Genomic DNA, 17,221 nt, shown 5'->3' on the forward strand with positions numbered 1-17,221 from the left:
GTCATTTTGTTTCAATGGTAGCTGGATTCCAAGGTAGTTGAGAGCGTGCGTGTCCCACCCAAAGGGGAAGTTGTTTTGGCAAAGTGATACCATATTGGTGGGCAGAGATATGTTCAGAGCCCTGGATTTTGCTAAATTTATTTGGAGGTTGGATATTAAACTAAAGGAAGCAAAATCTTTTAGTAGGTTGGGAATTGTTCAGTCGTTGACAGAATTGGTGAGCACACAGTTCACAGTACTATGTTCTTTCTGATATCAAAGTGTATAATGTATCACAATGTATTAATTATTTGTGTACTAACGGCATATTCTTGTGTCATACACAGACCACTAAATCCAAAAAGATTAAGTTGCAAGGCCCTGACGAAGCACTAATGTGTGAAACTAGTTGGCAATCTGCATACTATACCTTATCTTCGCTTTTTGTAACTATTGTGGTCCAATTCATGCAATACTTGTTTTTATGAACCTTTTATATTTATATCAAACTTTTTGATAAATTCGTAAACCTCTGTGTTTGGTGTACTTACCTTATTACTACAATTGACATCTCACATCAACAATCCCGACATTTGGAAGAGGGTTTCCCTCTACCATATATGTTTCCTGTTTTTATTTGTTTCTTCTGATAGGATTGTGAGTTACTGCCAATTGGTTTGGGAAACAATTTCACCCACCCCCCTTTTTCTTTTTTAGGTTGGGAATTGTATTGATGGGATCAGTGAGGAATATCAGGATGTCATCCGCTTATGCCGCTAGTTTGTAATGTCTGTCTTTTATTTCAATATGGAACACCATGTCTGCCCTGGCTTTCCGCAAGAGTAGACATACCTGAGACCTTTTTCTGGAATATTTAGTCTCCGAATGTTTAGGGAGTATAGCTTGACCTGGGGTGGGAGGTTGAATGGTCCCTACATGGGACATTGTACAGGGGTATGTCCAAACACAGAGGTAATGGGGTACAGAGAGATACAGGGGTGGGGGAGTAGAGGCAGGGGGGAGGAGTAGGAGATATGCACTCCTAAACAACGAACCGAGAATAAATAGGACCTGCCCCTTTAAAATTTATTGAAGACGGTAGGGTACAGTGGAAGGCTAGTAAATGGCGACCCAAAAGAAGCAAACACTATACTTTGCCACCAATAAACGGGATAGATGTGTGTGGGTGTCATGTCAACCCGCCACTACAGATAACAACAGTGCATAAGAGAAAGTATAAGGAGAGCATGCTAAGCTTGGAGTATAAGTAGGGCAGGAATATGAACCAAGTATGGTGCAAGTAAGGTTCAGCAGTATAAGCCTTTTGACAGTGATCTCTGTAGTGGAATAGGGGAGGAGTATCAACAGTGCTGAAAGCCTGCAATCTGGAAGCTTGGCTTAGCTTGCATTACATATATAAATGACTAGGTACAGACTAGAACTGAAGTCTAGTCATCAACAATAACTTTTAGAACATCTTGAACAACAACTGGTGGAACTCTAAAACATGAAAACCTTATACGTTCACATAGAAACAAATAACCAACCTGCCTATTATCTTAAGCGGAGTGTTCCCCCAGCTCCAGTGTAGAGAGAACAGGTAAAGTTCCAGTCAGTGGTGGGACCAAAGCCTGTGAGAAGCCTTGGTGGGAAGCCGCCATGTTGTGCCTCTGATTCCGGAACAATTCTGGAATAGTATGGTTCAGACCACTCGTTTGTCTGCAGGGAGAGCAGAATCATGAGGCGGAGGAGTTCTGCGAAGCTGTCCCCATAGAGGCTGTCAGAGCTGAGATGGCTTCCTAACAAGCAGAGAGGACCTGTAGCGGCAGGAGCTCCAGACTCAAGTGGCCATCTTCCAGCCGTGGTCTCTCTTTCTAATCTTATCTCTAGCCTAAAGACTTTCCAGGACATTTACCCCCCCTAAGGGCCAGATTCAGGTAGAGCGGCATACATTTGAGTGGGCGTAGCGCAGCTCATTTGTGCTACGCCGACGTAAAATAGAGAGGCAAGGCCAGTATTCACAAAGCACTTGCTCACTAAGTTATGTCGGCATAGCGTAAATGGGCCGACGTAAGCCCGCCTAATTCAAATTAGGAAGGTAGTGGGCGTGTTGTATTAAAATTAGCCGTGACCCCATGTAAATGACTTCCCGAACGAACGGCGCGTGCGAGCGCATGCTCAGAATTACGTTGAATTTACACCCTAAGATACGACGGCTCAATGGCAACGACGCGAACGTAACCTATGCCCAGCCCCATTCACATACGACTTACGTAAACGACGTAAAATACGACGGCTGTTCCATCGTCAATACCTTGCATGGGTTGCACCACCTATAGAGGTGTTTTATCTTTACGCCGGACGTACGCTTTACGTAAACGGCGTAGCTTACTGCGACGGGCGCAAGTACGTTTGTGAATCGGCGTATCTAGGTCATTTACATATTCGACGCGTAAATCAACGGAAGTGCTCCTTGCGGCCAGCGTAAATATGCACCCAAGATACGACGGCGTAGGAGACTTACGTCGGTCGTATCTTGCCACAATTCAGGCGTATCTGATTTAGAGAATCAGCGCATAGATACGACGGCGCACATTTGGACTTACGACGGCGTATCAGTAGATATGTCGGCGTAAGTCTTTGTAAATCTGGCCCTAAGTGTCAATTTACTTAAGTTTGTAGCTATGACGATTAATTTAACAAAATCCACTACTAAATTTGTTCACACTCATTTAAATTTTCTTTGGTGCAAGCGAATCCGCTTTTACCTGGGTATTCTGCTAACTGCAGTATCACACTTATTCTACTTTTCTAACTACCCGACAGTGTTCACCTGAATCAAGAATTTATCTCGTTGCTTGGTAGTCATGACAATCAAAATATCTATATTACCCCCAATTTGTTTTCAGAGTATTGGCAATCTACGTTTCTAAACCAGCCATTTATGGTGTGCAAAAAAAACTCAACATCTGGTTGGTTAAGAAACTTAGAATTGGAAGACAGTTGTTATATAGACCCCAATTGCAAGGTGGCTTAGGTCTACCCAACTTGTGGCATTATTTTCTCACAATTGGCAAGGTGGTGTCCCTATGCAACTTCACTCAACTTCCTTCCATCCCATTCTCACACATGGCAGTCACTCTCTTTTTTTTTTTTTAACACACATTCAAACCCCTCTCTCATCCTTGTTGCATTTGTGGTCAAATAAGCAAATGCCATGCTCTCTTCACCATTTTCCTATTTTGTGTTGATGTGGATGTGTTTTTTTTTTTATTATTCTTTATTTGTAAGTTCAAACTCTCCCATACAGAGTACACAATGAAGAGAATATAACCTCCTATGTACAGAAAGTAATCATATCTAGAATACCAATCCCAATCATCAGCATTATGTGAAAAATGCAAGTTTGAAACAAAGAGTATGATACAAAAAAAATTGTATAATAGCAATATGAGGTACTGTAAGTCTTACAATACATTTATTTGCAAGATGTTGAATCTAGTTTTAGTTATTAGGATGCATCTGGACATTCAGAAGAAGAAAGAAACATTTACAGAAAGAGGGATATGAGATGAAAAGGGGCAGAAAGAGGAATGGTGAAGAAAACTACAAAAAAAAATGTAAAATGAATAAAAAAAGATAAATACTGTATATATAAAATGAAATAAAATAGGGATTCTTTCTGGGCATGCAGGGCAGCAAAGATTCTGCTAGAAGGATTTGTCTTCAGATGAGTAAAGAAACAAATTCCTATAGAACCAGGTCTTAAAGTACAGATCATGTTAATGTTGTAAGGGGAGAACAAGATCCTTAATTTTCCACAATGCCTTTATTCTCTGAATCCACAGCATTAAAGAGGTTGCTCAGGACAGGTTTGTTATAAGTTTTCATCAGGATCTAAGAATGATGTAAAAGCAACATTGTAGGATCATCTGGGAGGGGAAAATCAGTGAATTTCTGCACCCTAATTTTCATCCCATGCCAGGAGAGAGTAAGGTTTGTACACGACCAAAATATATGGAAAATAGTCCCCTGTTCCTTCTGGCATCTCCAGCAACGATCTGAAACAGAGAAGCCTAAAAACGAAAACGCTGAAAACAGAGCTGTGACCTAACACAGCTTTCTGAAACTTGAACGTTTGTGGTGTGAAGACATGAAACTGCTATGGTAGCTTCAACTAACGTTGGAAGAAATATAAAGTGTCAAGGCCTTGTAAAAACACTCATATATTATAATGGTATAAGCCACAGGGCCAGAAGATTTGTTTATATCAAGTTCTGTTGAGTTGATGTCAACTAGTGATCATCTTTTGGGTAGTTATGTTGTGTTTTTCCATCATACAGATGTTAAAATTGATTGTAATGACATTTTTTCAAGCAAAGTTTAGACAAAGCCCAAAATGTCTAGAATCAAATTAACTTATAAGTATGTTTATTTATAGTGGACAGGAACTAGATAACTTTGAAGAAATTCACAAACAATCATGGCAATTCTGTATATATTGCATTACCAATAAATAGAACTACTGTTGCCATACTAAAATAATTATCCTTAACAGTCATTAAAACACTGTGTAAAATGTTCAGTATGCATAAATGTTACTCACAACTTTCGATCTCTAATGTACAGTTCTGTTCATCTAGTGGATATCTTCTTAGATCCATCATGCATGCTGCTGTTGTTGTAATCCTAGAAAAATAATGACAGTCATTTTAATTACTGCAAAAAAAAAGGACTTATGTGTATAATTGAAAGTATCAATTATTCAATATTAAAGGGAAAGCAAAACATTTTGACATAAAATGCTCATCTTCATAAATCATGTGCTGGATACAGTAAGCTAGAACCGTAATGACTCTGCTGACATAAAGTCATTTGGTCAATACAAACACATTATTTCTAACCAGGTCAACGTGACCTAGACTTGACACTCATTATGTGATGGTAGAATGAATGACAAGCTAAAGTGAAACCCTTAAGACATGACAATGATACATTTTTAACGTGAAATAATTAAGGTCTGCGGTGTGCTTTCAAAGTTGACCATATAATAGACATGTTAATTAAAGGTTTATTCAGTGATGTTTAAAGACACTGATTGCTCCAAGAATGACTGAAAGTGCCCATTACGGTCAAAACAAAAGGCATTGCAGAAGATAATAGAACCATTTTCAGGGCTGAATTTTTAGTGAACAGAAGGGGAAAATAATTGTTTCATTTAATTTCAAAATGTTAGAACAGATCAGTCAATTTCCCTTTAGAAGAAAACAGGCATTTTTTTGTGTGAAGGTTTTATTCAATGCTATATATCATTCAGATACTGAATGTTGCATATTGTACAACCAACTTTTACACAGAACAACAAAACCCCTTAAAGTATATCAACAAATAATAATGATGACAATAAAACAATAATAATTAATTGGTGTTCTGCGACTATGTTTTTGACCTTACCACATCTAAGTTATAATTATAACACTTTTAGACTACACTGAGCTGATAAATGCACATTAAGTTGCACTGTTACACTCCCCTTTTTGGACTCTTCATAGTAATACATGGAGACGTGACTTACTGGCTGGCTGCAGTGCTTCACTTTGTAATACATGTTTAGAGCAGAGGGAAGGGGTGCCTACTGGAATAACTAAATATCAAGGTTAAGTCCATGGTTAACTGGATCACGTTACAAAACAAACTGTATATTTTATTTGTACAGGTATATACAAGGGAGTTAAAAATTGGTGTTAGGAATATTTTCCTTCATCTCCTGTCCTGTAGACCCAGCATGATGTGAGAGGATATGGTTCCAATGTAAGAAATATCCTTTCTTAGAGAGCTGTCACAGGAAGAAATGTCCCCATTGGAAGATTTCTCCTGTATTCCTGTTTTGTTGGATTTGCCCTCACTTTCATTACCAGAGACACGGGTGATCAGGACAATAAGAAAGCATACATCTTCCAAACATCTACAGTGGTTATAACTCTTTGCCTGCCCCTCCAGCTGTGCCTTTAGTTATACTTTGAAAAAAATAAATAAAAATAAGCCGTTAGGCTAGCTGTAAGCTGAAATCTATGAAAATGACAGCTCCACAGATAGTAAACCTAAAATGGTGTAATAGACCGCTGCTGCCAAAATTGTTGATGAAGTATCAAAATATCACGAGTGATAAAATTTGAGTAGTGCTGGACTACATCCCTAAAAAGTTACCTATTTTTACTTGCAAATTACAATCATAACAATATATGTCAAAAATGTATAAAAAAACTCTCATAACATGAGCAAGGTGTAAATAATTTAATCAAGTGTGTTGGTGCAAAAAATCAGTGCAAGGAACTCCTACTGTGCAGAAAAATAATCCTTTACATATAAAATGCCATAGTGCAATGACAAATAACCCATATAGACTCTGCAGTGTGATCTCTCAATATCAAAGGCCCAAGTCCCAAAGGCTTCCAATTCAGTATAGTGTCCAAAAGATGTATGTATATCTCCACAGAAGTGCTTTTAGAATATAGTGCAACACCCGGTGTGAATCCTTCACCACTCTCACTGAAACAAACTCACCAGAAATAAGGGCTGGTCAGATTATAAACCTGCAAGAGCACCCAATAACTTCACATAAGATCACGGATCCCACCGCATGCACAGTGACGTCCGTGTCCTTGCCCCCACCCTACACGTTTCATCATGTGACGTCCTTATGCTGCCATTCCATGAGGACATTGCATGACAAAATGCAGAGAGCAGGACAAGGACGCTGACGTAACCGTGCATGCCAGATCATACTCGTGGGCTCGGTTTCCGACCGGAGATGAATGGTGACGATGTTTGAGCTTTTTACCCTAGTGTTGGGAGGACACTAGCTACATGTGAGTGGGGATTTAAAAAAAAAAAGTCTGTGTTGATGATTGTACACAATGGGTGCTTCCTTCTTTCTATTCTCTATGTTGGGTGTTCATGCATTGGAGAGATGGTACTGAGCGGAATTGAACCAGGAGCAAAGTGGAATCAGTGACCTTATGTGGAGTTATGTGGAGTTATTGGGTTTATAATTTGACCAGCCTTTTTGGTGAGTTTGATTTAGTGAGAGTGATGCAGGATTCACACTGCTGCACTATATTCTAAGAAGCACTTCTGTGGGGTTATACATCCATCTTTTGGACACTATACTACATTGGAAGCCTTTGGGTCTTTCTCTAACAGACTTTGATATTGAGAGATCACACTGTGGAGTCTTTCACTAGATTCAAAAGCAGAAGCATTTTTTCTCTAAAATAGAATGTACCAATTACAGTTGTGCTCATAAGTTTACAGAATTTTTTAAATTCTTGGCCATTTTCAGACAATTTGAATGTTACCACAAAAACTTTTCTTTCCCTCATGGTTAGTTCTTGGCCAAAGCCATTTATTATCAATCAACTGTGTTTACTCTTTTTAAATCATAATGACAACATAAACTACCCAAATGACCCTGATCAAAAGTTAACATACCCCAGTTCTTAATACCGTGTATTGCTCCCTTTAACATCAGTGACAGCTTGAAGTCTATTGTGGTATGCGTGGATGAGGCTCTTTATCCTCCCAGATGGTAAAACTGTCCATTTCTCTTGTCAAAAAACCTCCAGTTCCTGTAAATTATTGGGCTGTCTTGCATGAACTGCACGTTTGAGATATCCCCAGAGTGGCTCAATGATATTGAGGTAAGGAGACTGAGATGGCCACTCCAGAACCTTCACTTTATTCTACTGTAGCCAAACATTGTCATGTTGGAATGCCTAAGTACGTCCCTGGCTGATGAATGTTCCTCAAGTATTTTTTCAGAACATACTGCATTTGTCTTGCCATCAATTCTGACCACATTTCCTGTGCCTTTGTAGCTCACACATCCCCAAAACATCAATTCCATGTTTCACAGTAGGAATGATTCACCTTTCATCATAGGCCTTGTTGACTCCTCTCCAAATGTAGCGTTTATGGTTGTGGCCAAAAAGCTACATTTTGGTCTCATCACTACAAATGACTTTGTGCCAGAAAGTTTGAGGCTTGTCTCTGTGCTGTTTGACATATATTAAGTAGGATACTTTGTGGCATTTACGCAGTAATGGCTTTCTTCTGGTGACGCAACCATGCAGTCCATCTTTTTTAAAGGGCATCCTTATTGTGCATCTTAAAACAGCCACACCTAATGTTTTCAGAGAGAGTCCTGTATTTCACCCAAAGTTATTTGTAGTTTTTATTTTTGCATCCCAAACAATTTTCCTGGCAGTTGTGGCTGAAATTTCAGTTGGTCTACCTGACCGTGGTTTGGTTTCAACTAGGGTTGTCCCGATACCACTTTTTTAAGACCAAGTACAAGTATCAATACCTTTTTTCAAGTACTCGCCGATACCGAATACGATACTTTTTTTTAATCTCATGTGACAGTGGCACATGTGTCAGTATTTTGTTTTATCTTTAACAAATTGTTTTTATTGTTTTACACTTTTTTTTTACAATTTTTTTTATTTATAATGCTTTCTTTTTTTAAGGGGGTGTCAGTGTGTTTTTTCTTATTTTTTTTTTCTACAATAATTTTTTTTATTCTTTTTTTTTTTTATTCTTTTGTTTTTTTATTCTTTATTTTCTTATTTTTTTTTCAGCCTTGTTTGGGGGGCTTTGGTGAGATACCAGGGGTCTTAACAGACCTCTGACATCTCCCCTCTGAGACAGAGAAAGGGACTAGGGACACATGTTTCCCTGTCCCTTTCTCAGCAGCATCAGCTGCGCTGAAAATGAAAGGAGAGAAGACAGAGTCTTCTACCCCGCTCTCCATCCTGACATTTCCAGGGGGTGGAGGAGGAGCAGGGAAGGGGAGAGAAACACGGCCGGATACACAGCATACACGGCGGCATACACGGGATACACAACAGCATACACGGGATACACGGCGGCATACACAGCGGGATACACAGGATACACGGTGGCATACACGGGACACACGGCGGGATACACATGATACATGGTAGGATACATGGAGGGGGAGACAGACTGCAGCAAAACAGAGGGGGGCTGGAGGAGGACACGGGACAGTCAGCGGTGATCGTTGATTTTAAAGCAGCTGAAAAGCCGCGCGGGGGGAGGGGTGTAGAGAGAAGCGGAGAAATTAATTTTAAATCTATACAGCAGTGATTGGTGCTTGTAACTTCCCCACCGCACTGATCACCGCCTACAGTACAAGTATCGGGTGAAGCATCGGGAGCATTTGCCCGAGTGCTCGGGCAAATGCTTGGTATCGGTCCCGATACCGATACTAGTATCAGTATCGGGACAACCCTAGTTTCAACAGAACCCCTCATTTTTCACTTCTTGATTAAAGTTTGAACACTGCTGATTGGCAGTCTCAATTTCTTGGATATATTTTTATATCCCTTTCCTGTTTTATACAGTTCAACTACCTTTTCCCCAGAACCTTTGACAATTATTTTGCTTTCCCTATGACTCAGAATCCAGAAACGTCAGTGCAGTACTGGATGAAAGATGCAAGGGTCTGTCAGGAGTCCAGAAACCCAATGACCTTTTATACACACACACTAATTACAAACAAACAGATCACAGGGGGGATGGTTACCTTTACTAGCCATTCAAACCCCTTTGTGTCAACTTGTGTGCATGTTATCAGGCCTAAATCAACAGGGTATGTAAACTTTTGATCAGGGTCCTTTGGGTAGTTTCTGTTGTCATTATGTTTTAAAAAGAGTAAACACGGTTGATTGATAATACATGGCTTCAGCCAAACACTAACCATGAGTGAAAGAAACGTTTTTGTGTTATCATTCATGTTCTCTGAAAAATGGACAAGAAATCATAAATTCGGCCAGGGTATTTAAACTTGCGAGCACAACTTGTATGTTAGCCACAGGGACCATTGTGATGGTGTACAAACATTTGCAAAGTCAAATATGCCATTATAAAAGGGTGGAGAAACAAGGCAAAGAGAAAGGGACTATGAAAGGTAAATTAGAAATGGGAAATAGGAAGGGGAAAGTAGGAATAGTAAATTAGTGTATATATATATATATATATATATATATATATATATATATATATATATATATATAACCAAGAACCAAGGTTTGAAATACTTTCTATCCATCATCAAAGACTGAAAGATGAACTGTTAAGTCAAGAATAACCCACATCCCTTTTTAAATACAGAAAATTAAAACTAGCACTCACTAATTTGCAAGATGAAAACTGATTAACTGTGCATAATTTACTTTGATGAATGCTCCATTATTTAAGCTGTGTGCTATCAAACTGCATGTTAATGCTGCATTAAAAATGCTAACACTACAGAGTGAATGTATTATAAAACTGTAGCAGGTGTTATAAACACAGAAACCATCACACTAAGTAAACTTTTTTTATTCAAAATGTTCCCAGAGATTTAAATCACCTATAAGTACTTTATTTAGTGTCACTTTTTGGAACAGATGTCTGAAAAGTACACATATCAATACAAGACTGGAGATCATGGCCTTAAAAAATGAAAGTGTCACTCACACATTAGTAGAATAAGGAAATTTGTGTTGTAATTAGGCATGAGCTAACTGATCCACCATGTTTAACATTTAAACCAGTTTAGGACAATTCACAGCTTATGTTTTTTTTTCACAACACATTTCAGACCCATCCACTAATCAGCTGATATTTATTTGTATTTTTTATTTTTGCTTTAACCAAATATTTCTCTCAAACTGATACAGACACTTAAACTATTAGTATACCTATAACATGTTTATGCAAAGTGATACAATTAATAGTAAACTGTTTTCTTCATTGACCCACACTGGCTCTTCTTCATTAAAGTGTACAGTATATAACCTAAACATGTTAAAGCAATAAGACATATATGTTATTTTCAATATGTTCTTGTCATTGCTTCTATGTTCTATGGGCCAAATCCTCAAAATAGATACGACGGAGTAACTGCTGTTACTCCGTCGTATCCCTGGTCCTAACTATGGAACTGATCCACAGAATCAGTTTCCCATAGTTAGGACGAAGATCCGACATGTGTAATTGAATTACACTGTCGGATCTTAGGATGCAGTACCGCATTCCCGCTGGGGGCATTTCGCGTCGAAATGCCGCCTCGGGTATGCAAATTAGGACTTACGGAGATCCAGGAAGCTTTCCAGCTTAGTTTTTTCTCCGTAAGTTATATTTTGCAAACGCAAAATTAGGGCTGCTTTTACAAGGTGTAAACTGTTTACACCTTGTAAAAACAGACCTTTCTTGCTCGCGACGCGATTTTTTTTAAATTTAAATATTTTTTTTTGGCGCCGTATCTTTTTTTTTACCCGACGCAACTTTATTGTGCCGTCGCAATCCACAAAGCCCGACGTAACGTAATTTCGCGCTATGCACGTCGGGAAAATGACGTCACGAGCATGCGCAGTACGGCCGGCGCGGGAGCATGCCTCATTTAAATGGTAATCGCCCCCTGGAGAAGAGAAACGCCTTGCGCCGGCCCGATTTAAGTTACACCGCTCAAAATTTCTAGGTAAGTGCTTTGTGGATCGGGCACTTAGTTAGAGATTTTGCGGCGGTGTAACTTAAATGGAAAAAGTTACGTTGCGCCAGTTTTTTGAGGATTAGGCCCTATGTTTTTAACCTGCCAGTAGTAGACTTTTTTTTTTCAGCATCTAGACACTCTCAGAATGGCTTTAGCAGGATAGGCATTCCCCTTATGAGATATGCTGTGCATTTATAGCTTGGTAGTCAAGTAGTCCAGGATTAATTGGTCTCATCAGTGACAAGAAACATCCACAAATGTGTGTCTATGGTATAGTGCACAACGTTGAAGCAGGCAGAGGAAGCACATATTTTACCTCTTCTTTGACAGTCCCACATCAATGCTCTCTCCTGTGCTATGGGGGCACCTCTGCAGGTGTAAAATTGAAATGGGTGGTCTATTGCGCTACTGCGAGTAGTGAAATGTGAACCAAGTGAAATAAATATTAAATGTGGTAAACAAATATTATAAAATATATAAATTATATAAAATTAATTATATAAATATACACTAAAGCTGCTGTATCTAAAGGTGCATAAAACCGCTGAAATGAAAATATAAAAAAATTGATAAGCGCTAAAGTGATGGTGCAATGAACATCAGGGCAGAATAGCCAACACACTATACACTAAAGGTGATGAGGTGGGCTAACCAGCCCAAAACGTGAAGATGACCTCCCCACTGCAAACAATAGTGACACTGTACAATTAGAGTCTATAGATGGATAATCAAATGGATGATCATATGGAGCAGGTGGAATGGATGGATCTTCTAGACATGGTAAATGAATCCGATAACTTATCTCCTATTGCCCTTACCTTCATCCGGTGGTATATGCGCATAAGGGCAATGGGTTCCTCCTTCTGTTGGATCAGCACCGCCACCGCCACGGCTTACTTCTGTTGGCCAACAGAAGTAAGCCGGCTTGTCATCACGCCGCGTCCTGTGCTGTAGCGCGATTTGCCTGCTTTTAAACTTTATTCTATGAAGATTTTATTAAATTCTACTACTGTACACCAAACGTCCTTCACTATTGTGGCATCATTTCTTTTACCCCATCCTTTGGCTCCAAATCCTTAAAACACACGGATCCCAGGACCTCCAACATCCCAGGACACCATTGGAATTCATCTAGGAGTGGCGGTGCTGATCCAACAGAAGGAGGAACCCCTTGCCCTTATGTGCATATACCACCGGATGAAGGTAAGGGCAATAGGAGATAAGTTATCGGATTCATTTACCATGTCTAGAAGATCCATCCATTCCACCTGCTCCATATGATCATCCATTTGATTATCCATCTATAGACTCTAATTGTACAGTGTCACTATTGTTTGCAGTGGGGAGGTCATCTCCACGTTTTGGGCTGGTTAGCCCACCTCATCACCTTTAGAGATTCAACATTATAGAGACATGAAGATTCAATGAAGCAGCTAAAAACATATGATTGCCGCAAGCGGACATTTCCGGTCAAACGCTCTGCCCATAGACTATAGAAGAATTCTAATGTTGGTTGACTAGTAATAATAATTAATAAATATAATTATTACTAGTCATACAACATTAGAATTCTACTATAGCTTTTGGGCAGAAAATTCGATCGGAAATGTACGATTGTGGTGTCGTACATTTTAGCTGCTTTGTCGAATCTTCTTATAACATTCGCCAGACACCAAAAAAATTAAATTGACAGATTCAACCTTAATTCGGTATTTTCAGACGAATTAATTTTTTAACAAAGCAAAATAAATAAAAACAAATTTTGGGAATAATGAAATAAATGTATTTTTCAGACGAAATGGAAATTTCGAAACAAAATATTTCAGTGTGCACATGTCTATTGAGTGCATTATACACTGGGGGGCTATTTATGAAAGGCAAATCCACTTTGCACTACAAGTGCACTTGAAATTGCAATGAAAGTGCACTTGGAATTGCAGTCGCTGTAAATCTGAGGGGTAGATCTGAAACGAGGGGAAGCTCTGCTGATTTTATCATCCAATCATGTGTAAGCTAAAATGTTGTTTTTTATTTTCCTTGCATGTGCCCCTCGGATCTACAGCGACTGCACTTCCAAGTGCACTTTGCACTTGTAGTTTGCACTTGTAGTGCAAAGTGGATTTGCCTTTCGTAAATAACCCCAACTGTGTACTATTGCACACTGTGCATGATACCAATGCTGTTCTCATAGAAATAAATAATTTTCTAATATCTCAAACACTTTTAGGAGTGTTGATTTAAAGGTATTCAGCTGCACTCAGTGGTTCCTCCCACTGATCTACCCTTCTTTGCTGGGACAGCTTTTATTTGCACTTTGTATTGTATGCAGTCACTTTAGGTGATTTACTTTTGAAATAACTGTTACATGTCAATCATTGAGCAACTACTATATTCTAAAGGAATTTCTTACCCTGCATAGTGCCTAATCATAGAAATAACAGATGGTATCTCTATGACTAAGCCCAATATATGGTAAATTATGTTAGGGTCATGGAAATGTACTCAAATGCATTCCAATAAAAGGAATATTGAGCTAAGATCAGTGTGCAGGGGCCATGTTTCTTTACTACAATATTTTAAGCAGGGTTGAGCTCTTTGGCCTGGAGCCGGCACCTGGAGCTGTGAGAGCCAGACTTTTTCAGAGCAGTGTTCCTAGTTCTCGGAGTCTACTAATTTCTAAAAGTGGCAAAAAATAATAAGTGTCACTTGTAAATATGGCACATATGGGTACAATGTGAGATTTGTTTTCCTTATTACAGCAATGGAACTTATCATGCCACTATATCATGCAGACCCTTGTGTTTAGACGAGTATTCTTAAGGAATATATTGCAAAGGTCTGTCTATGTATCAGCTGAACTAAAGTACGAATCTACAATGAAAATGACTAGCAATGCATACAACTAACTTGGACAAAAGTTTTTTTTTTTTATCGACAAAAGTGGATTTTTAATTTAATGAAAACTCCTCTAAAACATAAGTTGAAGATTTTTTTTTCTTTTACTGCTGAGGGATTTGACAAGACATATTTTCTGTTAAATGAAACCAAAATTCAAAAATAAATATAAAGTTTTATCAGTTTACAATGTTTTATACTTTGAGAATGGAGAAATCCACAGAGAAAAAAAAAGTGATAGTTGGTTCTACTCAGTCTGCTATCACCATTTCCCATAAGTACATGGCCTTAACTAGCAGAGCAAAGCATTTTTTTTTTCAAATGTGAAAAATGAATTACTTACAGATGCTTCCTGTCACTAAGCATTGAAATAGCCCCAGAGGTCCTCTGATGTATCCAGTTCATAAGAATAAATTATACTATTTAATGTCCAAGCTTTAAACAATGCTCGCTGACAGGAGTATAGTTGGATTCTTTTTTGAAATGTTAGCAAATGTAACACAAATGTCATAAAATGATTACATACATTATGAAGGTTAATATTGGGTAGCACAAGATTGCACCTAAACATTCATGAGAAATCGCTCAAGTGTGTTAGCCAAGCCAGCACAAATGAAAAGCCATCATATTTACTACGGGGAATCAACCTATAATCCATAGAAAATAAACTAGGAATAGGCAGCTATTTTCAGTTACTGAATACAATTGGAATTTTAAACTGCTTAACAAAGTCTTTCCTTTCATGTTAAAAAACATGAAAAAAGTTAATTTGATGACTCATATTTTACCACTAATAAAGGTAAAACTTGTCTTATTAGATTGTGAAACATTTATGAATTAAAGTGGACAGCAGGCAGAAAAAAAAATATTCTCTTTGATATGGAAATACACATGGCTTTAGAAGAGGAGATGAACAAATGTTAGACTTGATGGTTACTACAGTAGGTGAACCCGATTTTGTGTCAATCTCGCTCTCTTTCTCAGCGAGATTGAGCACCTACGAGCCCCATCGCGGGAGCCAGCGCCGAGCTGGCTTGCCGCGATGGATACAGAGCCGTCATAGAAGCGACGGGAGATCCGACTTGGATTCCCGCCAATTCTACACGTGTGCGGCGTTTGTTATGAATCCTGAAGGGGAAGTCCCCGCCGGATTTTAAATAAAAATCCGGCATGGGTCCCCCCTCAGGAGCATACCGGGCCCTTAGGTCTGTTATGGGTTGTAAGGAGAGCCCCCCTACGCCGGAAAAAACGGCGTAGGGGGTCCCCCTACAATCCATACCAGACCCGTATCCAAAGCACGCTACCCGGCCAGCCAGGAAGGGAGTGGGGACGAGCGAGCGCCCCCCCCCTCCTGAGCCGTACCAGGCTGCATGCCCTCAACATGGGGGGGTTGGGTGCTCTGGGGCAGGGGGGGCGCACTGCGGCCCCCCCACCTCAGAGCACCCTGTCCCCATGTTGATGAGGACAGGGCCCCTTCCCGACAACCCTGGCCGTTGGTTGTCGGGGTATGCGGGCGGGAGGCTTATCGGAATCTGGGAGCCCCCTTTAATAAGGGGGCCCCCAGATACCGGCCCCCCACCCTAAGTGAATGAGTATGGGGTACATCGTACCCCTACCCATTCACCTGCAAGAAAAGTGGTAAAAACACAAATAAACCACACAGTGTATTAAAATATTTTATTTTTCTGCTCCGGAGGCCGCCCCCTGTCTTCTTTATTAGCTCTTTTACCAGGGGGGGCTTCTTCTTTGACGTCTTCGGGTGGGTGGGGGCCGCCGTCTGGTTCTCTTCCACCGCCGGGGGGGGGTGGCTTTTAAAAAAGCCCCCACCCCCCCGGCGGGTTTCCTCCGGCGTCTTCGGCGGGGCTCTTCTTCTTCCGCTATCCCGACGGGTCTTCTCAACTCTCCGGGGTTCTCCTTCTGTCTTCGCCGCTCTCCGTTGTTGACTCGGCGCACCCCCGGTTCTTCGTCTCGCTGTCCGGTGTCTTCTTCCGTGATGTACGTCTTCTCCTTCCGTGCTGTGATGAGTTCTTCTTCCGTGCTGTGACGTCATGTTCTTCACTTCTTCCCTTCTCCCGATGTTGCCACGCCGGTCCTCCTCGCTGAAATGACGGATGCGCGCCTTGCATCGGACCTATATAGGCCTCACAGTCCCATCATGCTCTGTACCTACCCATGTGATACCTACCACGTGGGTAGGTATCACATGGGTAGGTACAGAGCATGATGGGACTGTGAGGCCTATATAGGTCCGATGCAAGGCGCGCATCCGTCATTTCAGCGAGGAGGACCGGCGTGGCAACATCGGGAGAAGGAGAGAAGTGAAGAACATGACGTCACAGCACGGAAGAAGAACTCATCACAGCACGGAAGGAGAAGACGTACAGCACGGAAGAAGACACCGGACAGCGAGACGAAGAACCGGGGTGCGCCGAGTCAACAACGGAGAGCGGCGAAGACAGAAGGAGAACCCCGGAGAGTTGAGAAGACCCGTCGGGATAGCGGAAGAAGAAGAGCCCCGCCGAAGACGCCGGAGGAAACCCGCCGGGGGGGTGGGGGCTTTTTTAAAAGCCACCCCCCCCGGCGGTGGAAGAGAACCAGACGGCGGCCCCCACCAACCCGAAGACGTCAAAGAAGAAGCTCCCCCTGGTAAAAGAGCTAATAAAGAAGACAGGGGGGGCCTCCGGAGCAGACTAATAAATTATTTTAATACACTGTGTGGTTTATTTGTGTTTTTACCACTTTTCTTGCAGGTGAATGGGTAGGGGTACGATGTACCCCATACTCATTCAC

General features: G+C 40.5%; 1 protein-coding gene across 1 annotated transcript in view; it reads right to left on the reverse strand.

Annotated features, from left to right (window-relative positions):
• Positions 1–17,221, reverse strand: part of GABRB2 (gamma-aminobutyric acid type A receptor subunit beta2) — a 752,195-nt gene that overhangs the window by 232,990 nt on the left and 501,984 nt on the right. The window contains exon 5 of the mRNA XM_040344725.1: positions 4,586–4,668. Within this exon, the coding sequence (XP_040200659.1) occupies positions 4,586–4,668 (83 nt within the window). The remainder of the gene's footprint in view (positions 1–4,585; positions 4,669–17,221) is intronic.

Source organism: Rana temporaria, chromosome 3, assembly GCF_905171775.1.
Source record: "Rana temporaria chromosome 3, aRanTem1.1, whole genome shotgun sequence".
Classification (NCBI taxonomy): domain Eukaryota; kingdom Metazoa; phylum Chordata; class Amphibia; order Anura; family Ranidae; genus Rana; species Rana temporaria.